Genomic DNA, 22,470 nt, shown 5'->3' with positions numbered 1-22,470 from the left:
CGGCCAAATTTTAACCGTTATTCTTTTGCCCTCTTGCCCGGTTTACACGTTGTTTTCAAATTCGAGGCGAAACTCCCCGTTGTGAGAGACGATAATCGCGATGAGATGGATAGATGATGGGAAAGTGAAGTTGCTATCTCCTTTTTTGGTTCATGCAAAGAGAGTTGAATGATTGGAAGAGAAAAATTGTCATACATTTCTCTGGTTTGTTATGTTTACCTATTTATTATCTCGCATGTTTCAATTTCCCTTTTTCTCTTTTATCTCGAGCAGCAGCTGTAGGCATATGTCTAACAATACAGCAGTCGTACCATTCACTCAAACTGTCTTAATTCAAATGGAGTAGTACCAGCATGTTTCTATATTGCAATTAGACGGACTGAAAATTTTTCAATCTATTTTTGCGATCCTACATGGACCACTACTCACAATAACAACACATAGCAACCGGCTACTTTTATCCTTCTAATACATCTCAATGGGAGAGAAGTTATGATATTGTCTTTCATCTTGGACCCCCACAAAACCAGGCACTGGAGGTTCCTTCGGCAGATATCTATGTCAGTTACTCCGATGGAGATGGAATGTCAAATCTTTGGATCACAAAACCATCGTCCCTGCTTGCAGATACATATGCCACGGTTGATGTGATGAAGAAAAATGGCAGTCTCCTGGTATCAAAAATGCCTAGGACGATAGCGGATGCAATCACGGTGTACCTTCAGATGGGCCGGAGGTATCTGTTTGTAGACAAGTTTTGCATAATTCAGGATGCAGGTAAGGAAAAAAAAAAAAAAAGAAAAAAAAAGAAAAAAAAAAAAATCAGATCGAGGCAATAGATGGTATTTTTTCTCTTGGGCACAGAGAGGGGGTTATCGCAGCCTAGTAAGTAGGGTGATATGGATTTTGGAATCGTGCCGGCGTTCAACCGTCGGAAGGGAAAGCCAGTCCATGATCGCGAAGACATTCTTGGTTTGCGAATTACCAATATCGTTCGAGAAGTTGTGGACGACCTCTAGAACGCATGGGATACGCGCGGGTGGACATACAGCAGGAAGTGGTTCTATCAACAAGGCTGCTTTATTTCACAAATATACGGGTTCTCTTCGAGGACGAATGGTTGATGTGCAAAACTGGGCAGAATTATCGCAACAAAATACCAAGCAGCGTTTCTCGACCTGGAACTGAAGCCTTCATACTCCTTTAACATCACTGACTCTCTAGGAGAGCGGATCAGAGAGCTCTGCGGGGAAAGAGAGGAGTTTAGGGGGGAATGCTCAGGAGCGAAAGTTAGTAGACGCGGCACCCGCGTTGAACAGCAAGATCGGATTCATTGCGCTCTCGTTGTTAGGGATAGGAGCTATACCTTATTCTAGGAACGAACCTGGGCCGAAAAACTATGTTGGCGGATGGAAAGGCATTGGCTAAGGTGCCTATTGTGAATGTGATGATGATTGAGTGGGATGGGACTTTTGGTCATCGCCGTGAGCCTGGCTTTGTATATCTTGTCGACTGGATGAAGTTGCGGCGAGAATGGAAGGTAATTATGCTTCCTTGATTGGTATAAATGGCAGATTTTTGGATACATCATACTAGAGTATGTCATTCCCAACAATATAGTTATATAGATATCCTATTTCGAGAGGGTGCGGAGTGTGAAGGGCGTGTGAAGGGGGATGGAAAATAAAGAATAGATAGGATATGAAAGGTATCGACTCCAGTAAACCAATTTTACAGGGCAAAGGGCATGTCTATGTGTGTAACCATTGCGAGGTGACATTATGCGGGTATATATGGAATGGCCAATGGGCAACCAACGGAAACAGAAAGAGTAAACAAAGGAAATTTAAAATGGGTTGAGATCAAGAAAAATATAAAAGCAAGAGGCAAATAGAGAACGAAAAAAATCAAATAGATCTATTATGCAGCGGCAACTTCGGGCCCAAAGAGTCGAGCCCTCCATTCTCCACAAACAGCTTCAAACCCACTCACCACATCCCCGCACACCCTTCCGGCTTCTCGTTGTTGTAATCGCCGGTCCCACTCTCCTTTTTCAATCCATCTTGTCCCCTCCTCTCGCCGCTCTTCTTCCCGACGCATCTCTGCAACCAGTTCACGTACGGACTTCAGCCGTCGTGCTGCCGCTGAGGTAAGCTGGCGGGATTCGTGAATGGTATCATTGAGAGCACGAAGGGCGTGGGTGAGGTCAGATGTTTGGGAGAGGAGGGCTCGAAGAGAGTGGAGGGCATCGTCATGGAAAGTTTGGGGCTCTGGGGGATGGGAGGATTGGGACACAGGAAAAGGGAGATTTGGTAGTATGTCGTCAATTAGAGGGACGAGGTCCTCAATTGCTTCGGAGGATAAGGTAGGAAAACGCGAGAAGAGAAGTGGATGAGTGAGGGTTTGTAACGCACGTATCTGGGACGTTAGATGCGAGGCAAGAGATGCGTGTGCAGTAATCAGTCTTGAATGAGTTGTTAGCAATGAAGCGGGTATAGAGCAGATAACAGCCACAGACACTACGCATTAATAGGGGGAGGCACCTAGTAGCGCTATTTTCAATCCCACTCTGACCTCCTAGGTCCCGCAAGCTTTCGACAACTCGGTCGACAATTTTTCCGGAGGGTAGATTGTCTCCCATGCTCCATCGAACAAGATTTTCGATCCCCGCCATCTGCTTCTCTAGTCCTGGCGTAAGATCGCCAGGTTCCTCAAAATCCGAGTCATTCCCGTAATCCGAACCATCATACGAAGGTTCATGCCGATGGTGTTTCTGATGTTGCCCTGTTTTCGATCTCTGCTTCGGAATCTGTAAACTACTTCGATTCGACTCTCCGTCCCGCAAGCGTTCAGCGTCTGAATCGCTCTCGGAGGTATCCCGCGACCGGGACGATGCATCCTCCTCGTCAGGTATTTGGACATGATCGTTTCGTTCCTGGAATCCAGATAAGTCTTCTTCACCTTCTTCACCATCTCCATCCTCGTCCCATGCATCTGCTAGTTCGTCTGCCAAGTTCCCCAGTCCACCTCCTCCTGAGTCACCCTGGATAGTAAACTCCGCAGAAAACCTCGCAGATTTATCCATCGCCTCTGAGCTACGTCGATGAGGGCTCATGGGCGATAAAGGAACGGAGTATCTCGGGGTCAGTGGTGACTGTAGAGGACTGTGGCCGAAACCATTTGGTGCCAGAGGTTTGGAATACACAGAAAGGTCTAGGTGGGACGGGTTTCCGCGCTTTCGAGACGGCGACATAGGAGAAGACGGTGACATATCGGCGCAACGTAAGATGGAATATAGTGGGACACGGAGGGACTGGAGTAGCAGCTAGTGACAGGAGGGCGGACTTCAGGTTCCACGCATTTAGAGAGGAAGTATTGAATGGATGTTACGTATATATAAAATGTAGAGAAAAATCGCGCTTTTTGTTCCCGTAATTTGTTATTTGTTTTATTTTCTTGTTTCTTCCCAAGGCACTGTCAGCCATGCAAGCCATGCAAGCCGGGCCCGGACTAGGCGTGGCTCCGGAATTAAAGGTAGGGGTTAGTTTGATATTGCTGCCAGCACATTAACAGCGAGACAAGCTCCACGAATGGACATCGCTGGATTCCAGTCAAAGCGTTGAGTATCCAAAAGCGGTTCCCTGTGCCACATGGAAGACGGTGACAGGAAACACACCAGGTCGTACTCTACGCAGAGCACCGAATAACAGCGGGATATTTATTCTTTTATCCAACATCAAAAGTTGTTTGTCGACTCCTTTCGATTGTTGTCATTTTGCCAAGTTGGGACTGGTCCCGTGACTTCGCCCGAACTCACCTTCAAAGTGCTTAACCTTAACTATCATTGGGAGATTAACTTAACCGTAGATTTGGTTTGTTTCACGTTAAAACCGCTCGGCATTTTTATATTGATATTGACAGGCTATCGCGCGGAGGAGCTTGCAATATATCTGAATCGCGCCGAGCTATTCGGGTCCACTACCATATTTCCGCTTGCATCAAGTTTTCCCATCACAGCTCTTCAATCAGTTCAAAATCCGTTTCCGTTAAATAAATAGTACAACGCGACGCTGCAGAGGCATAGACAGGTCAAGCTAGCGCTCCATATCGACCATGGCCACCATCCGGCGCATGACCCCCGTCGACCTTTTCTCCCTCAACCTAACCAACCTCGATGCGCTCACAGAAAACTATGATCTCCATTTTTATCTCAGCTACTTAATGAAATGGCCCTCGCTCTTCAACGTTGTGGAGGACCGAGATGGCCAAATAATAGGCTATAGTACGTGTGTTCTAACAAAAAGGTAGCTGATGGAGAGAAAGATGGGGATTGAAGGATCCATCAGTGGCTGCCATGATTTCATGGTATCTAGATTTCCTGGGCATGTAAATTGCTGACAGCTATTTTCTCTTTTACTTTCCTAAAACATAGTTATGGGCAAGCTTGAAGCACAACATTCGTCAATGAGACACTCGGAACACTACACACCATGGCATGGCCACATTACAGTATTAACAATTGCGCCGGCTTGGCGGAGATTGGGACATGCGCGACGACTGACAGAAAGCCTGGAACAGGCGTCGGATATAAATGATGCGTGGTTTGTGGATTTATATGTGCGGGCTGGCAATACGATTGCAGTGGGAATGTACAAAGGAATGGGGTACGTCGTTGTACGCTTTCCGTCTTGCTGCTTCTATCTTTATCGTTATTACTTCTAGCTAACTTCATCTTTTACCATTATTCTCAGATACTCTGTCTTCAGACGCGTGGTTAATTATTACAGTGACGACCCGACAGGTATGTCGGAGGAAGGGGAAGATGCGTTCGATATGCGAAAACCCCTCAGTCGGGACAAAGATCTCAAACACACCCGTGAAAACGGAGAGGACTTTTTAGTCAATCCGGAAGATGTTTACTAGGAAGAAATTATTTGCCACAAATACCTCCTTACCTTATCCCTTTAACCAAGGTGATTATATCTAGTACATACGCATATGAGAGTTGTCGAGTGGATGATTACTTATCATCGTGTGTGTATATCATTAGCTATAGTTGACTTTTTGATAGGTTTATATACACTTTTATACGTCTATTCATATGGAGTTTGGTTGCATTTTAACATTTGCGACTACTCCTTTTCCAAGACTGATAAAGCTTCGCCATTAACTGCATGCCCGTATATTCTGATATTTCAAGGATGATATCGGAGAAATGGACTGCTCTGAACCAAGAGCATGCCTTTATATTTACAGCGATAACGGATATCTATACAGTGTAATTGTGATATTTGCAATTGCCCAATAACCAACACCGAGAAAATATATAATTCAAACTCAGACCCAGTCTCTATGGCGTTATATATTTCTTATTTTCATGAATAGGTTAAAGAGTAAATATTTAGGGCCTGTTCAGTGACCCCGTTCAGAGCTGTATAAGTCTGTACAGTGTCAGCTAAATGGGACTCTGTGTCACTGTACACTGTTGCATGGGCTTATCTGTACAGACTTGATGTGGTGCTCAGTCGATTTCACGTACAACAGCATGTAATATGTCAAGATTGCCAAGATAACCATGAAACTCATATAACAGATTTCACTGATGTGATAATAATGCTTGACAGTGTATTTAATACAAAAATCAAAGAAATTAAATTTATTTAGATTAATCAGAGTCTGTATATTGTAGAATAAATCATTTAATATTTTGATTTTGATTCAGAGCTGTTTTGGCTGTCTGTTATAAATTAAAAAAAAAACATCAGTATCATAACAAGCAACAGTGAGAATGCAACTCAGAAGACAATACAACAGTATATATATTATAAACAATAATTAATAAAACTTGCAGTGACAGAAGTTGTTGATCAAAGTATTTTCACTGTCTCATTTAATATATGAATTATATATTTTGATTCTTTTCATAAAATTCAATTTATCATTAATTTTCTGAATTCTACATCTTATTTTTTATGTATCAAAAATATGATATGAATGAGTGTCAATAAATTCATTGAATTAGTTGATTGATTGAGAAGATATACTGATATTCATAAATTCAACACAATAAACATTATAGAAATTGAGTAGAAACTTCTCATCTTATATATAATAATTTAAAATGTGAGTTATTGAAATGCTGTAGAGATGTTTTATCATTCTCTTGACACAATATCTAGATAAATAATATATAAACAATGTTTTACTAGATAAAATATTCATTAATAATAAATAGAATGTTTTATAAGATTTTGAATATATTTTGTATATTTTATATAACATTATATCAAACTATCTGAATCTTTGATGAAATATAATAAGAAGATTTTCAGATCAAATGTATGATATTGATCATTCTTCAAAGAGTGTATTAAAACTCCGAATAATACTCTTCTTTTTATTTTAATATTTTCTAATCAGCAATCAGTATAATGAAATTAAAAGAGTTGAATATCTCAAAATATTTTTACTATTTGCAATTATGATATGAACTTTATATATATCTATTCTGAGATGGAGAGATCATCTCAAAATAGTCACATTATTGCATAGACTCAGAAGAATGATCAATTTGAAAGTATATTATCTGAATCAGACAACTATTTTTTAATAGATGCTGAGTATTTACAGAAATTCAAATTAATGTTAATTTTTTATTCAGAAATTAGATATCATTTCAAGAAATGAGAAAAAATAAAATCACAATTTGTCAACACTTTAAAACTGTATAATCTTTATCATATCAGTTGGAAAAATATAATTGAGTATGTCTTCAGAGTGTTTAAACAATGATTTAAAATATATAATTGAGCAAAAAATAAATTCTCAATAATTATATAAATTGATTTGATTTTTGCATTAAAAACAGTTCATAATTTCATGAATTATTATAAAGAGATGAATGAAGTTGATGAGTATGATGAAGATATTATAAATGAAAAAAAAGGTAGAGAAACCATCACTGTGGAAGATCAATAACATAATCCACAAGCGAGTCGGCCACACAAGTGAGTCGGCTACTTTTCATCATTTTAAATCTTTATAATCAAATATCACAACTAACATGTAAGAAAAATAGATTAATTATATTAAAAATTATTTACAAATCTGCTTTCACATGTATAAGCAGTATGTTCAATAGTACCACATCTACTACATCAAGATGCTGCACATTTTTGTGGTTGAAAGTCAGAAATCTTTATCCTCTCTCTTTTTTCTTCATTGACATTTCATATATGATTTATTTCTTCTTTAACTCTTAACATCATTCTAAATTATATATGTACAATCTTTCTCTTACTTTCTCTTTTGCTTATCATTTATAGCTCTTAGTTTCTTCTTCTTATTATTATTATTCTTTCATTATAGATATATGCAGTCAGTGACTATAATATCTACCTGAAATACTCCAGGATTTTTCAACTTAAGAATAAGCTAATATACAAAGTTAATTTAATACATGTAATAATCATGTCCAAGCTTTAGCTGCATTATTATAGCAAATAGTTTCTTTTTATATTTTATTGAGCAAGCTTTCTATTTTGGTTTAGTTTCAAACCTGGAATAATGTACACTCTTTTTTTGTAAAAACCAGATATCTTGTCATTTTTGTAAACATGATTCTCTTATTTTTCTCTTATTAAAAGTTCATATTACAATTCTTTAAAAGCAGACTTCTAATTCAACTGCTTTTTTTATAGCTTTATCAGTTATTTCATTGCCATGTATACCCATGTAAGCAGGCACTCAGTGAAGATGAATAGAACAATTGAATAAGATTTTTCTTTGAATATTTTAAAAACTTTTCAAAATCAGCTCTAGCATTGACTGTCCATTGCTGATTTTATTACTTTGAAGTCTTTTAAGCTTAGCTTGATTATCAGAGAATATTCAAATATTCTCAAATCTTTTCCATTGTTCAATCTTCATATCAACCAATTTAAAAGCTCTTGAAATTGCAAATAATTCAGCATTGAAAACTTCTGACTCTTTTCTAATTTGTCAAGAATCAATAATATATGTATGTATGTATGTATGTATAGGTTCAATAGCTATCCTTACAACTACCCACGAACGTAGGGGTACATTTGAATTTTCCACTTTTCCAACTGTTTTTCGTATAATTTTAACCCTCCAACCCGTTCAATATCATCGCACGCCCTCTGCGATCTCTCTACGTGTGTGTACTGCACAGGTTGAGTGGTCATGGAGCCCTCAACGCCCTCCCGTCCGCCCAAGGACATCGAAACGGCCTACACCAGGCCACTGGAGCCGGAGTCACCGGCCAATTTTGTCGCTGGAAAGGCTGGCAAGAGGCAGAGGAAGACTGTCACAATGCCTCCCCCAGTCCTCAAAGGAGCCAGCGACAGCATCCCCACGGCCACCTCTCGGCTGCAGAAGCAGTTTGAGGAGGCTCAACAGCAACAGAAACTGCAGCAGAAGGCTCTCATCAGATTGGCGAAGACTCTGGACAGCTGGGTTGAGGAGGAGAAGCAGCCAGTCAGTCAGAACTTTGCCCGAATCTTCTGTGAGAGGTTTGTCAAGTATGTGACAGCAGATCTGAGTGCAGCATCAATTCTGAGAGGGGGTGCTGCCCCGGGTACTCATCCGCAGCCAAATGCAGCAAAGACAGCTGCGAGGGAGCCGACTACCTGGGCGGGTGTTGCTCAGAGGGGGAAAAACTCTGCCCTCCCTGGGGTTGCCCCTGCCAAGACTGCGGCTTCCTCGGCAGGCAGGGCTAGTGGAGCTAGCCTGCAGCCCAAAAGCGCCAGTCAGCCAGGGGGCCCCACAGGGGGCACAAAACAGCAAGAGGACCCACGAGTCCTCGTCACCCTCCAGCCAGAGAAACGGGTCGCCCGGCTACAGCCATATGCTGTGCGGCAGGCAATCGCTGCAAACATTCAGGGGGTGGGGGATGTGGCCAATGTGCCGAAGGTGGAGCCCACCAGGACAGGTTGGGCGATCACACCAAGCGACAGAGGCATACGCGACGCTCTGACCACTGAGAAGGCAGTGGCTACTCTCTGTGAAGTCCTTGGCGCCACGGAGATCCGGCTACCAGAGCGGTGGTATAATTATGCTGTCCCAGGGGTCCCAGAATTTGTCCAGGACTGGGAAGGGGCAAGAATCCCCACAGACAAGATGATTGAGGGAGAGGTTCTGGCTCAGGCAAAGGTAAAGCCAGTGAGCTGTCGACCCTCGCGTCATGGGGTGAACCCCAAGACAGGGAAGATTACATGGATTGTCTCCTTCCTTGCCCCGGTAAAAGGCTTCTCACTCTTCAATGCCAGTGAGAGGGCCAGGCTGATTGAGAAACGGCCTTTGACAGTGAGACATAACCCAGGATGCCAGGGGTTCTGCCACCCACCAAAGTGTGCGCGACTGGCAAGATGCTCCAACTGCAGTGAGCCCACAAGCCAGCATGAGGGGCCAACAGGCGCGGAGTGCAAGAGAGCGCCAAGATGTGCCAACTGCTGCCAACCCTACCCAGCTGGGCATCAGCACTGCCTGCCGCACCCAGGCGCGTGAATGGCACCCTCAGGCGCCTAACTCAAAAAGAGCTAGCAGCTGTTCGCCGCCTTGGCGACAGGTGCCACAGGGATGCTCAGGAGCGACAACCGCCGCCAGCACAGCCAGCACCAATGGTCGCAGTGGTGGTACCTCCACCAACCACTCAGTCAACCCAGTCAACACAGCCCGCTGGGCTAGCACCCCGCAAGCGGGCGGCTACTCAGAGTTCCATCAGTGAGGAGGGTGCCACCTGGCAGGTGGCCCGCACCAGGCGACGCTCAGCTCGCACAGCAGTGCGGCAGCACAGCCAAGCAGCTAAAGAACAGTCTGACTCCAGCATGCAGATGGCAGGTCTGGAGGTCTTCAACCTCATCCCGCAGGTGGACTTCGGCAGCAGCTCACCAAGTGACTCCTCATGCTAGGACACCAACACCAGCGACGCGGCTGGCGCCGCAGGAACAACCAGCAGGAAAATCGCCCCCTGCAGGTCTTCTGGGCAAATACGGCCAGGGCAGCCCCCTGTCACACAGCAGCTCTGCAGCTTGCTTTCGAGCAGGGCTGTGAAGTGGTCTGTATACAGGAGCCATACACACACCCTGGCACCAAGACTTCTAACCACCCAGCGTATGAGTGCTTTGCGCCTATAGACCGCTGGGATGACACTAACCCGGAGCAGCGAGAGGAGGAGAGGCCCCGGGTCATGACATATGTACGCAAGGGCTCAAAGACAAGGGCACAGCAACACCGGTCTGTGCAAAGCAGGGATCTGCTATGGGTCAGTGTAAATGGCTGCCACATTCTCAATGTGTACAGACAGCCTGGGACAGACGCAGTCATGGACTATCTGACCAATCTGAGCCCACCAGCCCGCTGTCTGATAGGTGGGGATATCAACGTACGGCATGATGCCTTTGAACCAGGGGCAGTGAATCTGCACCGGGGCGGGGAGCTTGTCCAATGGGCCAGTGAACATGGGATGGACTTTGTGGGAGAGATAGGGGTTCCGACTCATGCAGCAGGTCATGTGATTGATCTCACCTTCTCCAATGTGGCCTTTGCTTCCACTACAGTGCGTCAAGATCTACACTGCGGCTCAGATCACCAGTCTATGATCACTATGCTGCCAACAACACCTCAAACACAGCTGAGTGATGCTCGGATCAAGATCACAGACTCTCAGCTGGAGCCCTTTGCAGATCTTGTCAGAGGTCTCATGGTGGACATGCCTTGCCCAGAGGGGGTTGGAAATGTGGCACAGCTTGATGATCTGGCCCAGCACTTCACTCAGAGTCTTCTGGCTGCAGCTCAGGCAGTCAGTAAGCCAGCTCAACAAGGGCGGACCACAGCCCCCTGGTGGACAGCAGACTGCCGAAGAGCGCACCGAGAGCTCACCACTCACCAGACAGAGGCCGCGAAGCACCAGTTCAAGGATGCAGTGCGCAAGGCCAAGCGTGCATACTGGAGGCAGGTGATCAATGAGGCCAGAGATGGTAGAGACCTGTACCGGGTGGTGGCATGGCATAAGCTGGAACCCAACCTCAGAGCACCCCCTCTGGTGATTGGGGATCAGGTCATAGAAGAGACAGCCGCCAAAGCTGAGGCACTTCAACAAGCAATTCTGAAGCGATACAACTCAGCTGATGATCTGGAGTATGACCCACTGGATGATGAGCACTGGAGCGGCATGGGGAACCTGCCTTGGAACCCCCGGGTTGGGATGGAGGAGATGGAGCGCAACACCATTGGGGTACAGAGCACCTCCCCAGGCACGGATGGAATCACAGTGCGGATGCTCAAAGCATGCTGGCAGCATGTGTCTCTCTTTATACAGCAGCTATACAACTGCTGCCTCCGGCTCTGCCACTTCCCACGAGCCTGGAAACTGGCAGAGGTGGCAATGATACCCAAGGTGGGTAAGAGAGATAGAAGCTCAGTCCGCTCCTGGAGGCCCATTGCCCTGCTTTCAGTAATCTCCAAAGGGCTGGAACGCATCATTGCAAGGCGACTGGCCTACACGGCACTCATTCACGGCATAGTCAGCCCACAGCATGGGGGGGCGCTGCCCAGACGATCTGCAATGGACCTGGTAGCTGCTTTCACTCATGAGGTGGAGGCAGCCTTCGCACAAAACAAGGAAGTGTCCATGGTCACAATGGATGTGCAGGGTGCCTTTGATGCTGTGCTGCGCAGGCGGCTGCTTCAGCGGATGGCGCAGCAGGGGTGGCCACGCGAGCTGCTGCAGCTCATTGACAGTTTCCTCACTGAACGCAGAGCTCAGGTCCGGCTGGAGGGGACCACCACAGCAGCACATCAGATGCAATGTGGCACGCCACAGGGGTCTCCTTTGTCACCAATACTGTTCCTTCTGTACCTGGCAGAGCTGCTGTGGCAAAACTCGGAGTTGCGCTTTGGCTATGCGGATGATCTGAACATCTGGCGGGCGACCCACTCACTTGACAACAATGCCACCCTTCTCAGACAGGATATACAGAGTATTCTGAGGTGGGGGGAGATAAACAAGGTGGCCTTCGCACCAGAGAAACTTGAGATGATCCATCTTACAAGAAAGCGACACAATGAGGCACCAGCAGTAGTTGTGTCTGAGGATCTCACTGTTCACCCTGTTACTGCCCCAGCTGGACAGGAGCCAGCACTTCGCTGGCTGGGTGTACACTTCGACAGAAGGCTCACCTGGAGACCACATGTCTCCACCCGGGCAAAGAAGGCAAGGGCCGTGGCCCAGCACATCCGGAGTCTGGGAAAGACCAGAGACGGGCCCCCAGCAGACGCTCTGCGGAAGGCGGTCACCACCTGCGTGGTTCCCTCACTGCTCTATGGCACAGAGGCCTGGTACGGCGGCCGCACGCAGCCAGCAAGGCACACGGGCAGGAGTGGGGAGGTTAGCTCCCGCCTGGGATGGCATGTGGGGACAGTTGAGAAGGTACTTACTATGGCAGCCAGAGGGGTCCTCCCAGTTTTCCGTACAACGCCCATCGCTACCCTATACCGGGATGCTGGGCTCCCATCAGCAATGGTAGCTCTGGAGGAGGCCAAAATTCGATTCGCGACAAGGCTTCAGGTGGTGGATGAGAAGCACCCACTGGCTTCACGGATAGCACCTCCAATGATCACACGAGGAAGAGGGGCTGGAACCCGGCAGCGCTCAAAGACCAAGATCCAGCGGTTGGGGGCGCTGCTACCTGCAGTCAATAGACCCACACTTGCCATCCCACACTACTCAGAGGGATGCGGGACAGACCCCACAGAGGGTGTAGACAAAAAGAGTGCTGCTCAGGCATTCAAGGAATGGTGGAGAAGTCAACCCTCAACAGATCTATATGTTTTCTCAGATGGATCAGAACGGAACCTTGACAACAGCAGGCAGGTGGGCTATGGCTTCATAGTCTATCAGGGAAATAAACAGCTGGCCAGCTTCTCAGCTGCGCTGAGCCCTATGTCACATGTCTTCGACGCTGAGGCAGTTGGTGCCTGCCGGGCATTGGAGTGCGCCGTGAAGCTCCTACCTTGTGTCACAGAGGACAGCAGCAACCCTCAGATCTGGCTCTGCCTCGACAACACCTCAGTCATCTGGGGCATACGGGGCAGTGCAGCAGCCTCCTCAAACTGGGCCTACAACCGCTGCCATGAGCTCCTCAGACAGCACAATGTCGGCCTGAAGTGGGCTCCTGGGCATATGGGGATAGAGGGCAATGAGGAAGCAGACCGCTTGGCTAAGCGGGCAGTCTCATCCACTGCAGCCCCAGCCTATGGTCTCGAGGCCACACCCATAGTCAGTGGGGTCCGCACAGTGGCCAAGCAGCTCAGCCAAGAGGCAAGGCGAAAGTGGTGGAGTGGAGCCTGTGGCAAGCTCTCTGACTGGTACCGGGGCTGGAGTTTCAGCAGGCCGACTGTGGAGTACCAAGTGAAGGCCCCTCCGGAGCTCACCATGCCACGGCATGCCCTTCACCGCTGGCTCGCACTCCGCTCCTCTCATGGGGACTTCTCCTGGTACCACAGGCGTTTCCAGCATGCAGATGCAAGGCTCACCTGTGTCTGTGGACACAACAAGAGCCCAGAACATTTGGTGCTCTGTCGACACTCACAGAGGCACTTTCTTCACTGGCCCAAGAGGCCAGCAGCACGGCCACACAACCGGGCGACGGCGTTTGCCTATCTAGGGTCTCTGACCCCTACAGACTTTGTAGAACTGCTGGACTGCACGCAGTTCTACACACGGTACTGCACAAGGTAACGCAGCCGGCTGGCTGCAAACCATCTGACAACCCCCGCAGCAGTTCCACGAGGCCGGCCTGCTGAGTACACCCACGGTAGCTAGTGCAACTGCCAGGGACATCACAGTCTATGCAGACAGTACAGATAGCACAACTGAGCTCATCTGTCTCAATTAGCTGTGGTGTAATCAGTACAGTCTACGTGTCTGACTCAGCTGATATGGTTTTGACTGCCGGCATTGTATCTACGCGTGCTCTGCTTTGTTTTCCTCTCGTTTGCCCTTGTCTCTATCGGCTCAAATGCTTCTTCTTCCTTCTTTTCTTTGCTCTCTCTGTCATTCTCTGCTCTTTTCCTGTCACAACCTTCTTCAGTGCTCTCTCCTTCATTATTTATCTTGTCTGTCTTTCTTCTGATGTTAGAAGCACAGACAGCTTTCTGATCAACTGAGAGAGGTATCCCTCTCTGCTCACTATAAAGCCTTCCAGGCACGGCAGCGGCGGTCCCATCAGGGAACCACACTATAGCCCCACCATGAATGGCCATACGTCGGGCCAGAAGTGGATGCGCAGCTCAGAAAAATCCTTTGCAATGAGCTGAGTCTTCTCAAGAGTTGCCACCTGGATTCTGTTTTCTCTCTCTGTGTACATAGAAATCTCTCCAGCGTAGCACGTCTCCATGCCCTTCGGGAGGCTTCTGAAACACGGGCGCTGCCCGTGTTTTCTCCGGGACGTTAAACCTATACATACATACATACATACCGGGATGCTGGACTCCCATCAGCAATGGTAGCTCTGGAGGAGGCTAAAATATGATTCGCGACAAGGCTTCAGGTGGTGGATGAGAAGCATTCACTGGCTTCACAGATAGCACCTTCAATGATCACACAAGAAAAAGAAGCTGAAACCCAGCAATGTTTAAAAATCAAGATTCAGCAGTTGAGGGCACTGCTATCTGCAGTCAATAAATCCACACTTGTCATCCCACACTACGATCATCCTACTGATCAATCTTCGATCACTTCCGATACTGTACCTGTCGATCAATCGACAAGATGTCTAAATGTGAACGTCGAGAGCTCTCCTTCCAACCAACGCCCCTATCTCCGAGATTCCTGGATATTCGATACTGGTGCTGAGCGACATATCTGCAATAATCGATCTAGATTCCTAACGTATGAACCGTCAGAAGAGCAAATTTATACAGGAGATTCGACAACAAGAGTTATGGGATATGGAACTGTTTGGACCTACATGACCAATAGTCTCGGCAAGCAGTTCAAAGTAATTCTTAAGAACGCTGCGTACGTTCCGTTGTCTCACACCAGCCTGATCGCTTGGAAACCTTGCTATCATATAGGGGGGATCTATCTCGATGGCAAATCGTTCAGATTGCGGAGGATTAGCGATGATTCGATCTTTGCTCGCATAGAAGTATACGGCGGATTGCTGGTTACTGAATATCACAGAACTAGTGAGAACACCTTAGTGCTCGCTAATATTGCCCCACCTAGCAATCCAGCAGAATCTACTAAGATAACAAAATCATCAACAACTCCTTCTTACACCGCGAAGAGCTCTACTGCTTCCTCCAAGATTTGGCATCAACGCCTAGGACATCTCTCGATGAGAGCAGTTGAACATCTGCCAACCGATGCCAAAGGGGTTCAGATATCAGATATCAAAGATGTAGCAAAGAGCAATGATATCGAAGACAAAGAGCTCTGCGAACCTTGTCATCTTGCTAAAGCAAAGAATCAAATATCTCGCCGTCCCCATATACGATCTAAACTGCCTTTCGAACGACTCCATGCAGATATTGTACAAGGGCCTTCCTACTGCTACAACGGAGAACGATGGCTCATACATTTTGTATGTGATTATCTTCGTTTCCATATCGCAGTAACAGCCTTGAGAAAATCTGATATTAGGAAAGCCTTGATTAAGGTTTTAAGGTGGATTAAACGCCAGTTTGATTGTGAAACAAAGATTATACGAATCGACAATGAGAAAGGAATCAAAGAATCCGATACCTTCAAGGATTGGGTAATTGAACTGGGCCTAGAAATCGAATACTCTTCGGAATATATCCATGAGCAGAACGGTGCTGCTGAACGAGCAGGTGCTATCATAACTACTAGAGCAAGAACTCTTAGGATAGAATCCTTGTTACCCCAATCACTGTTCCCTGAGATAGCAATCGCTGCCGTTTACTTGCTGAATAGGACCCCTACCAAGATGTTAGGATGGAAATCGCCCCTCCGAGCACTAAAAGAATATCTTCATATCGAACAGCATTCTTGTGCTCACTTACGTGCCTACGGATGTCGTGCGTACGCAAAGATCCCCAATGAGATCCTCAATCGAAATCGATCACAGAAGCTTGATCCCAGAGCTCATATTGGATATCTTGTGGGATATGATTCTACAAACATCTTTAGGATTTGGATTCCTCACCTAGATAGGGTGAAGTGCTATCTCTTGTGTATATTTGAGCATGGCTTTTCTTATAAATACTGCCTAATTGTCATGTAATTAGCTAAGTTAGAACAAGCAATTCAATTATTTTTATTGATATTCAGTAATTGGGACAATATTCGGACTTTGTTAGTTCCGACACTGAGCTTGTTCACTAAGTCAGGAGGTAGTGCCACTATCACAGGTTAAGATATAACATCAAGAGGAATATCTAGAATGACTAGCAATAGCTACAGCAGTGGCCTAAGGTAAACAATAAAAATATCTAGTAGGGCTTACAGATAGGGGCGAAGGCTTAAGGTATGTGTTGTGAAGAAGTATACTTAAGATGAACTTATAGTCGTACTATGTAACTGAGTATAAGTAAAGGTAATAAGTAAGAAAGTGAATAAGATAAATTGATCGTGATCAAGAAGATAAGCTCCTTGATCCTAAGGGTAATGAGTGTGTTTATATACATCTTGAGATACATGAGGATAGCTCGGATAGCTCTTGCCAAGATAGCTATCAGAGTGAGGATAGCTGTGATCACTCCGCTCACTTATCTCAGCATGCTCAGCCTCTCTTCTCGATATTTTCGGATTAGCGCGACCAACTAAACTCCTTTAGACTTCTGCCAAGTCCTGCTAACTTCTGGACCAATAAGAGACTTCACACGTGCTCGCAACCTAATATCTCGTAGAGAGTCTGAGAAGAAACGGTTCCATCGTGTGTGGAAAATCAACACCGCCCATACAAAATATTCGATTGACTTCGAAATCATACATCTACCCTAAATATCTGCCTGATCATCACCAAACCGATATTTTTCAAATCCTCAGCCATTCTGCTATCATCTCTGCTATTTTACAACTCACTACCCCTTCTCATCATGTCACAATCGTTGACAAAAGACAGCGTGTCTTTTGAATCTCAAGACACCCAATGTCAGACGCGCTCCAGCCAATATCCTTCATCACTCGAAGATGAATCCTCTCTACAACCACTACAGTCTCCCAACAATGTAGATGATGAATATGACACATCAGACAGTGACTTAACAGAGCTTGAATCTATTGATACTCCTTCGGAATTCGAGATCACCGATACTGATACCGATACCCCGCGAGCTTGTTCACGATCAAACCGCCGTGGCCCACAGCACCTGCCTACAATGCCTTATAACCGGCAGAAAAGACGGTCAAAATTATCTCGCGTTGTCAGAACATTACAGCGAAACAGTTGGGGAATGGAGGCCTTTATAGAGGCTTGGATTCAGAGTCCCGATATCTTGACTCATCGACGATACAGTACTCCTACGAAGCGGCGAAATGCACTATATTCAGCACTTTCCAAAGCAGGGGTATTCAATGATAATCAACGTTATACTGTCTTGCTTAAACAGGAGCTGAAATGCCTTATCAATACTCCCTTCTTTGCAAAATTCAATCACGATTCTGATCTGGATACCATTGACTTAGGTTTCATGAACTCCTCGAAGCGAATATTCTGATCCACTTCAGACACTCGAGATGTGAAATGCTGAATGGTGTCATTGATGAAAGAGGTGTCAGTATTGTTGACATTCTGCCTGTTATTCTGACAGATCTGAAGAAGTATTGATCGGAAATATTGCACTGCTTGTTGAACCTTGACATGACTGTCAATAAAGACAATGGTCTTTAAAATGTGTTGAGGTATGATCTTTCCATCTGTATCAATGGCCTCGTTCAATAAAAAATATAACATATCATAGGATACAAGTTTACCGCGTGGAATCGGATGTACGCCGATAAAAATATCAGGACGGTTAATGGAAGTTCGAATAACCTGAGTCTGCCGTGGGTTTACACCAATAGAACGAAATCCAGCCTCTTGAAGAATGATATCTTCAGCTTTACTGCTGAGGGTTGCGGAACAGCCAAACCAGACAATATCCTCACGAAGAAGCAATCTCAGGTGCCCCAGCCTGGCAAACTGACTACGGAATTGACTCCACTGTGTGACAAGATGACACTCATCGATAGCTACAAGCCCAATCTTTTCTTGTAAAGTAGGGTCTTGAAGAACATGCTGAAATCGCTTGCAAAGAGCTTGCTCTGGACTGAGCAGTATATGTGTATACTCACCTTGTTGAATGCGTTTGAGTAAGTCTTCTTGCCCCTGGAGATTATCAGCACTGACCAGACAAGGATTGGCACCGGGAAACCGTGCTATATCTCTTGTTTGCTGATCACCAAGCTTGTTTAGAGGAACCAGTTGAATGGTTATCTTTCCTGTCAGAATTGTATAGGATTGAAGAATAAGGCTCTTTCCATAGCCAGTTCTGGCAATGAATAAAGTGTCGCTATATCCATATATCATGCGCCGAAGTATACGGACTTGTTCTATGCGTGGCTGAAGAGTACACTCAGGATCTGGACGCGGGCCTTGAAGTATTCGTTGAAGACAATACTGAATAACATCCTGTTGCTTGTCGATACTATCTGGTCCGGCATAGCTCATGACAAGTTGTGGCATATCTTCAATGTTCATTGAAAGTATTTGCTTTAATGATGGCTTTTGAAGCCGCTGTTGTAGCTGACTTGCGCGTTTTCTTCGATCCCCCTTGGCCATATTTGATGCAGTTGATGGGACGTTGTCCGACCCAGCTGTCAAAAAGAAGTGTTATGTGATTGGTTCAGAAGTTGTCGGAAGATCCCAGAAGTTGTCAGGAGTTCAGAGATGTTGTCAGAAGTTGATGTGCCGCGTGAGGTTGCCAAGAGTTCAGAAGTTGTCAGAAGTTGCCAGAAGTTGCCGGAAGTCGCTGGAAAATACACTCGGTGCTTTGACTAGAGTCTCTGATGGCTGGATAGATGTTTTGATGGCAAGATCAAGGCGTTGGATGACTAGACATGATCATGGTTGAAAAATTAGCAAATCGTTCCCGTGTTCAAAATCATAGTAGCAGTTTTCGACGCGACACTTCATACTCAGAATATATGTATTTTCAGATAAAAATTACATCAATCGACAGGAAATTGAAAAATTAACCCTCCAAGGTGGTAGAGAAATGATCTATGAGTGATGTTGCACAGTGATTCTATCTCAAACATTATGGTTGGAGCAAATCGTTCCCGTGTTGCTAACAAACAGGAACCGTTTTTTCTCAGACGCTCCGCGAAGAGTTTGCTGGGGATGTCCCATTTAGGTTTAGTGTAAGCCCCGTGACAGTTGATTGGCTCAGATGTTAGCAGGACTTGGCAGAAAGTAGCAGTAGTTCGGATTGGGTTAGCTCGGAGTGGAGTGGCTGAGTTTACTGAGATAACTCTTATGGGAGAATGCTTGACCGGTCACGAGGCGCCAAGGCCTTCATATCTCAGATAGTAATACAAGAGAGCAGAGCTTTTCGTACATCCATCACATTCACACAAGAATTAGGGAAAATTGGTATAGAGACAATTACTCTTTGGGATATTGTACATGTATGTAGTGGTAGTTTGGAGCAGGTGCCTTGTCGATTGATCAAGAATATGTTGACTTGCATTTCCGCTTGTCTGGTCAATCACCTTCGGGGTGGAAAAGCCGCATATGCTTTGCAAGGCTATCATTGCAAAAAAGGTCTTTTCCTTTGTACCGCATCTTTTGCTTGCAAGGGTTGTGGATTTCATCTTCATGCCTTCTAAGAGAGTGAGGATTGGAAAGGATGGAGTTGCAAGGCTCACCCGTAGAAGAATTGATGCGTTCGCAGTGGTAGGACTCTGCCTGGAACTTCGTTGCCAGAGGGTCTGTTGACTTGTGACATTGAAGTCAGTTAGGGAAGTTGCGATGGTAGATGTCCTTAGGGTTGTCTTATTGTTAACATCAGCAATAGAAAGAATCAATAGAAGGGAAAGTATAATGTGCATGGTTCAACTGATGCCATCTCAGATAGTTCAGCTGTTGATAGCTTTTCTTGCATCCATCATACCCACATACAAATGATCGTTCAGTGAATTTCAGCCTGCATGTTGGGCATATATGAATGAATTCATGAATTAGTTTCTCGCGAACCCTGTTAATTCTGAAGTTAGTCAAGATTATCTTTTCAAAATATTCTCAGACAGCAATGAATACACTCATCAAGAATACAATTCATTAGCTTCTGCTGATGTTTTTTTCTGGTCTTCATGTTCACATTTCTGATGTGCTGTTGTCAAAATTTTAAAGAGCTTCTCTTCAGTTGCAATGGGTTTCCCTTCCCAGAAGACCGAAAGCTGACCATTGATCCGCTCTAATGTGAACATCTTTTTGAACCAATCTCTTCAAAACACTTAAGTCAGCCTCTAAATGACTATTCAGAAGGTTGAAACATGCATACTGAAACTCGACTGGTTCTGTAGTGTCACCAAGAAGCGTCTTTCCAATCTTCCCAGCCATGCTCCAGGATATTGTAGCTTTATCTCTAAATTCATCAAGCAGATGTTTGATATAACTAATAAACATGTTAGTAGCCTCTCTCAGTGTTGAATTGGTATAGATACCTTGCCATGCGCTTGTCAAACTCAATGACATTTGGGAATTCTCCCAAAGCCAGTACTAGTGGTCCGGATAGTACTGGACTGCACGTTGGGCATATTTTTATGTATTGCTGAACTAGCATCTCAGGGATTCTGTTAATTCTGCAGTTAGTTCATTTGATATTTCTAAGAGGGGATTTGAATCTGTAGCATGGGTGTACTTGGAATATGTCATTCTAGCTTGTGCTAAAGTCTTTCTCTGACTTTCATGTTGACATTGCTGATGTGCTTCTGTCAGAATTTCAAACAGCTTCTCTTTGATTACAATGAGTTTTAGAGTTTCTTTGCAGTAGATCAATGTTTTGTTCTAGATGAACATCAGTCTGAGAGCACATTATTTCATACGGCTTTTCAAAACATACCTTGGGTATCTGGTTATTGCTGAGCGTGAACGATTTTTTCACCCAGCGCCTTCAAATCATATATTAGCACCAGATTTGAAATGACTATATATTACTTCTCAATGTAAAAAGAACTGAAATTTCAACATTCATACCGAAAATTTGCTGATTTTATGGATGTGTCTTCGGGGTTAAGAAGTACCATTCTTATCCGTTCAGCGTCATTTGAGGTTATTAAGGTCCTTACTGAACTTAAAGTATAACTAATAACCTGTCAGTGATCTTTTCAGAGATGAATAAATGTAGTGATTATTACCTCTTCATGAGCTGATCAAACTTCTCAACATCTGGAAATCCTTCAAGAGCCGGTGTAACTGAATCAGATGCCATTGAGTTCCCACTGTATGATATCTGCTCTTCAACCTCATCCTCATGGGTACACTCCTCAGTATCGACGATATCTTCAACCTGGTCCGAATATCGATATTGAGAAACGTGGGGTTTGAAAGCAAGTGGAGAAGAGGCAAGCAATTGCCTCGTCGATTGATTGAAGAACATGCTGGCTCGCTGGCTCATCTTGATATGACAAGATGTGACTTGTGAAGGTTCTGAGAAAGAACAGTGAAGTATACAAAAATACAGATCAAGACAGGGTCACTCCTATCCCTTTATGCTTGCAGATAACCAGCCAAACCAGGAAATGATGAAAAATGAGCAGAAATCACAGGCTGCCAAGCGGAGTAGCCATTTTTGACAGCCCACCTCTTGATTGGCGCGCCGGTGCCAAAATCGCGCATGCATGTAACAAGGCGCAAGGCAAACGGTTCATATGGCCCTTCCCCTTGCATAAGGACAAGCCTTGGATGGCTAGCCTGCGTTTGCTCAAGGCAATGGGCTGGTGGTGATTGTCAAAATGAGCAAAAACCAAACATTAGACTTGATACTCGCTGCAGGGGCCATCCCCTGTCGGGAAATGAACCCCAAGCTATCAGTTGCAATGGGAGCCCATCCTCTGATTCCAGCGGTGTATCATTTCCCGCGTCGACGTAAGGCGCAAATAAGGCAATGAGCGAGCGGACAAGATGCATCAATCAGAAAAACACAGCTGTCAGAGATCACAATCTCTGTCACCCCAATCTGAAGAATCAGAGAAGGCGAACATTCACTGATGATGTTCTGAGCTACTGGATGACGGGGCTTCGGATTTCTGTTGGCAAAATATTAGACCAGCTGAGAAAGTGATAAAATACATTAGCCAACACCAAACATCACAGTCATATCAACAATACACCAATCCAAGGAATTCAAGGAGTGAAAACCATTTCAAATCTCATCAGACAATGCACGACTTAAGCACCCTCGACTGGTATAATCTTGTCATGGTTTTAAGCTCAA

The 22,470-nt window shown here is 45.2% G+C and overlaps 6 protein-coding genes across 6 annotated transcripts; 4 read left to right on the top strand and 2 right to left on the bottom strand.

The window, feature by feature from the left end:
* Positions 1-683: 683 nt before the first annotated feature.
* On the top strand, positions 684-1,558 carry HCAG_03568 (predicted protein; the record flags this gene model as incomplete). The annotated part of the gene is made up of 3 exons (XM_001541420.1): positions 684-777; positions 1,225-1,289; positions 1,358-1,558. 3 exons carry the CDS (start codon positions 684-686, stop codon positions 1,556-1,558), a joined length of 360 nt encoding a protein of 119 aa, XP_001541470.1.
* A 362-nt stretch (positions 1,559-1,920) lies between these two features.
* HCAG_03567 (predicted protein) lies at positions 1,921-3,253 on the bottom strand (the record flags this gene model as incomplete). The annotated part of the gene is made up of 2 exons (XM_001541419.1): positions 1,921-2,351; positions 2,575-3,253. 2 exons carry the CDS (start codon positions 3,251-3,253, stop codon positions 1,921-1,923), a joined length of 1,110 nt encoding a protein of 369 aa, XP_001541469.1.
* An 860-nt stretch (positions 3,254-4,113) lies between these two features.
* HCAG_03566 (N-acetyltransferase 5) lies at positions 4,114-5,205 on the top strand (the record flags this gene model as incomplete). The annotated part of the gene is made up of 4 exons (XM_001541418.1): positions 4,114-4,282; positions 4,433-4,664; positions 4,767-4,801; positions 5,072-5,205. 4 exons carry the CDS (start codon positions 4,114-4,116, stop codon positions 5,203-5,205), a joined length of 570 nt encoding a protein of 189 aa, XP_001541468.1.
* A 3,000-nt stretch (positions 5,206-8,205) lies between these two features.
* Positions 8,206-13,762, top strand: HCAG_03565 (conserved hypothetical protein; the record flags this gene model as incomplete). Its single annotated transcript, XM_001541417.1, has 4 exons — positions 8,206-9,183; positions 9,344-9,744; positions 9,848-9,915; positions 10,158-13,762. 4 exons carry the CDS (start codon positions 8,206-8,208, stop codon positions 13,760-13,762), a joined length of 5,052 nt encoding a protein of 1,683 aa, XP_001541467.1.
* Positions 13,763-15,549: 1,787 nt separating this feature from the next.
* Positions 15,550-16,274, top strand: HCAG_03564 (predicted protein; the record flags this gene model as incomplete). The annotated part of the gene is made up of 2 exons (XM_001541416.1): positions 15,550-15,611; positions 15,671-16,274. The coding sequence occupies 2 exons, from the start codon at positions 15,550-15,552 to the stop codon at positions 16,272-16,274; spliced, it is 666 nt and encodes a 221-aa protein (XP_001541466.1).
* Positions 16,275-17,645: 1,371 nt separating this feature from the next.
* On the bottom strand, positions 17,646-21,633 carry HCAG_03563 (predicted protein; the record flags this gene model as incomplete). Its single annotated transcript, XM_001541415.1, has 10 exons — positions 17,646-18,847; positions 19,016-19,084; positions 19,330-19,434; positions 19,642-19,963; positions 20,154-20,178; positions 20,536-20,649; positions 20,699-20,827; positions 20,896-21,041; positions 21,097-21,145; positions 21,392-21,633. 10 exons carry the CDS (start codon positions 21,631-21,633, stop codon positions 17,646-17,648), a joined length of 2,403 nt encoding a protein of 800 aa, XP_001541465.1.
* Positions 21,634-22,470: the final 837 nt, after the last annotated feature.

Source organism: Histoplasma capsulatum, genomic scaffold (assembly GCF_000149585.1).
Source record: "Histoplasma capsulatum NAm1 scaffold_3 genomic scaffold, whole genome shotgun sequence".
Taxonomy (NCBI): Eukaryota; Fungi; Ascomycota; class Eurotiomycetes; order Onygenales; family Ajellomycetaceae; genus Histoplasma; species Histoplasma mississippiense.
Note: the sequence above shows the minus strand (reverse complement) of the source record. Positions and strands in the feature narration are given on the sequence as shown.